Source organism: Branchiostoma belcheri, unplaced genomic scaffold (genome assembly GCF_001625305.1).
Source record: "Branchiostoma belcheri isolate BF01 breed outbred unplaced genomic scaffold, Haploidv18h27 scaffold25, whole genome shotgun sequence".
Classification (NCBI taxonomy): domain Eukaryota; kingdom Metazoa; phylum Chordata; class Leptocardii; order Amphioxiformes; family Branchiostomatidae; genus Branchiostoma; species Branchiostoma belcheri.
In genome coordinates, this window is record NW_017803854.1 from 272,304 (window position 1) to 274,982 (window position 2,679).

General features: G+C 43.5%; 1 protein-coding gene across 1 annotated transcript in view; it reads right to left on the bottom strand.

Moving 5' to 3' along the window:
- Nucleotides 1–2,560: 2,560 nt before the first annotated feature.
- The window catches only part of LOC109471349, a 5,868-nt gene continuing 5,749 nt past the window's right edge, over nt 2,561–2,679 (bottom strand). The window contains exon 9 of the mRNA XM_019770639.1: nt 2,561–2,617. Coding sequence (XP_019626198.1) covers nt 2,561–2,617 — 57 coding nt within the window. The remainder of the gene's footprint in view (nt 2,618–2,679) is intronic.

Consider the following 2,679-nt stretch of genomic DNA (forward strand, 5'->3'; position numbering starts at 1 on the left):
GCTTGCAAGGCTGCGACTGCACGGGTACTGTTTGTACAATAAAACCATTTTAAACCAACTAAACGGAGTTTGAGATCGGTGCATTTGCATCCTCTTTGAGTCACCTAAACGCATCCAGTGTTACATACACCCATGGCAGTATGTTGTAAATCTCATTACTTTTATCATTTACCAAAATCTGCAAATTTATTGATATGAGCTGCTTCATCTTCTACAAATCTCAAATGGAGCACTACTAGTAAATGTTATTGAAAGCTGCAAACCTGATATGATGACGTTCGCCTGACGTCATCCGGTGATTTGCTGCTTGTTGCCGTTGTTGCTGTACACAAAAAGAAGCGGAAGGGATGTTATTATGTTTATCGTTGTTAGTCCATTTCTACTTCTTCTACTAAAAAAACAAGGGATACATGACTTGGACCAGGCAGCTGTTACTATGGTAACTGGTACTGTAGCAGGTACCCTGTTGTGCTCCATTACATTATGTAGCAAGCGGCAGGGTAGAGTTAGAGGAGCTGGTCACCATGATATGAATGTATTTAAGTAAAAATTAGACAGCGCAGTAGTTTGTTAAGCTTAACTATTAACTAGAAAGGCCAATATTTGCTTTGGAGCAAATACAGCGATGGGTTCACCACATTTTACGACATGGCAGGGAAAGAATGAGAAACACAAGGGAAAACAATGATTTACATTGATATAACTATAATATGAAGTAAAATACAACTAAAACAACAGTTGGATAGCTATTCCCTACTTTATTGGTTAGGATTTTTAATTGCACAATGCAAACTGTTGATTTTCAAAATAAAAAAACGTCCATGCCCCGCATTCCAATGCTGGAGCAGGAAAGCTTGAAATCCCTACCAAAACACTTGAATAAAGACATACTGTCAGTATGGAAATGCTCTGTGCAGGTGTTAATCAAGTTAAATCCCAACAGCCAATCAGCAAGAAATGCTCTGTGCAGGTGGAAATGCTCTGTGCAGTCTGTTAATCAAGTTAAATCCCAACAGCCAATCAGCAAGAAGAATAGAGGAAAGCTGCATGCCTATTGGTTGATGCCCTGCATTCCATTGTGATGACTCATGCCCAAACGTGGTAAACAAGGCACACTAACACAGTAATACATTTGCTATAACACAGCCAAAAAACTCAAATAAAACCATTCTAAAAGCCTGTATCACAATAATTTAAAAAACGCCTAGGGGTATTTGCCCACTGTACCTCCATACCAAATTTCAGGACCTCGGGCCCTAAAATGAAGAAGCTGAATCCATTTAAAAAATGGCAGGAGAAGAAGGAGAAGGAGGAGAAGAAACATCAGAAAAAGCAATATGGGTTCACCACCACTTCGTGGTGTGGTGAACCCATAACTATGTGAAGATAAACATAATGTATTTCCCTTCCAAATGTTACCTTTCCACATTTTGTTTCATTCTTCATCAAGTAAACATGTGGCTCTAATGTGTTTAAAGAGAGGCCTGAACAAGAAGGACTACGTTTTCCGTGGAAGTAAATCACCAACTTACCAGCTTTGTTGGACTCTGTTGTAGGAATTGGCGGTTCTGGCTCCGAGTCATAATAGTAATCACTGTCATAAGAGTAATCACTGTCGCTTCCAGCGTCATCTGAGAGAACAGATTGATACATTAATCTCTGTACGTAATACTCCAAGTTCTTTGCCACACAAAGGGGGCGCTAGTTTTACTCTAGGGGTGCTAGTCTTACTCTAGGGGCGCTAGTTTTACTCTAGGGGCGCTAGTTTTACTCTAGGGCGCTAGTTTTACTCTAGGGGTGCTAGTCTTACTCTAGGGGCGCTAGTTTTACTCTGGGGGTGCTGGTTTTACTCTAGGGGTGCTGGTCTTACTCTAGGGGCGCTACTTTTACTCTGGGGCGCTAGTTTTACTCTGGGAATGCTGGTTTTACTCTGGGGATGCTGGTTTTACTCTAGGGGCGCTAGTTTTACTCTAGGGGCACTAGTTTTACTCTGGGAATGCTGGTTTTACTCTGGGGATGCTGGTTTTACTCTAGGGGCGCTAGTTTTACTCTGTGGCGCTAGTTTTACTCTAGGGGTGCTAGTCTTACTCTAGGGGCGCTAGTTTTACTCTGTGGCGCTAGTTTTACTCTAGGGGTGCTAGTCTTACTTTAGGGGCGCTGGTTTTACTCTGGGGCGCTGGTTTTACTCTAGGGGTGCTAGTTTTACTCTAGGGGCGCTGGTTTTACTCTGGGGGCGCTGGTTTACTCTAGGGGCGCTAGTTTTACTCTAGGGGCGCTAGTTTTACTCTAGGGGCGCTAGTTTTACTCTAGGAATGCTGGTTTTACTCTGGGGATGCTGGTTTTACTCTAGGGGCGCTAGTTTTACTCTAGGGGCGCTGGTTTTACTCTAGGGGTGCTAGTCTTACTCTAGGGGCGCTGGTTTTACTCTGGGGGTCCTGGTTTTAGTCTAAAAGCATCGCTGATGACCACCTACCGTCGTCCGACGATATCTGGTCTCCTGCAGACTCCGACGTCTTCACCGGAGTGCTTGAAGAGGACGAGCTTGTGGAAAGGACGGTAGTTATGCGACTTGTCTGCCCACTTGTAGTAGCTGGACTCGGTGTTGTCGGCACAGGCGCTAGAAGGGGGAAATAATCAAGGAAATATATCATAGCCACGACAACAAGGACGATATGTATG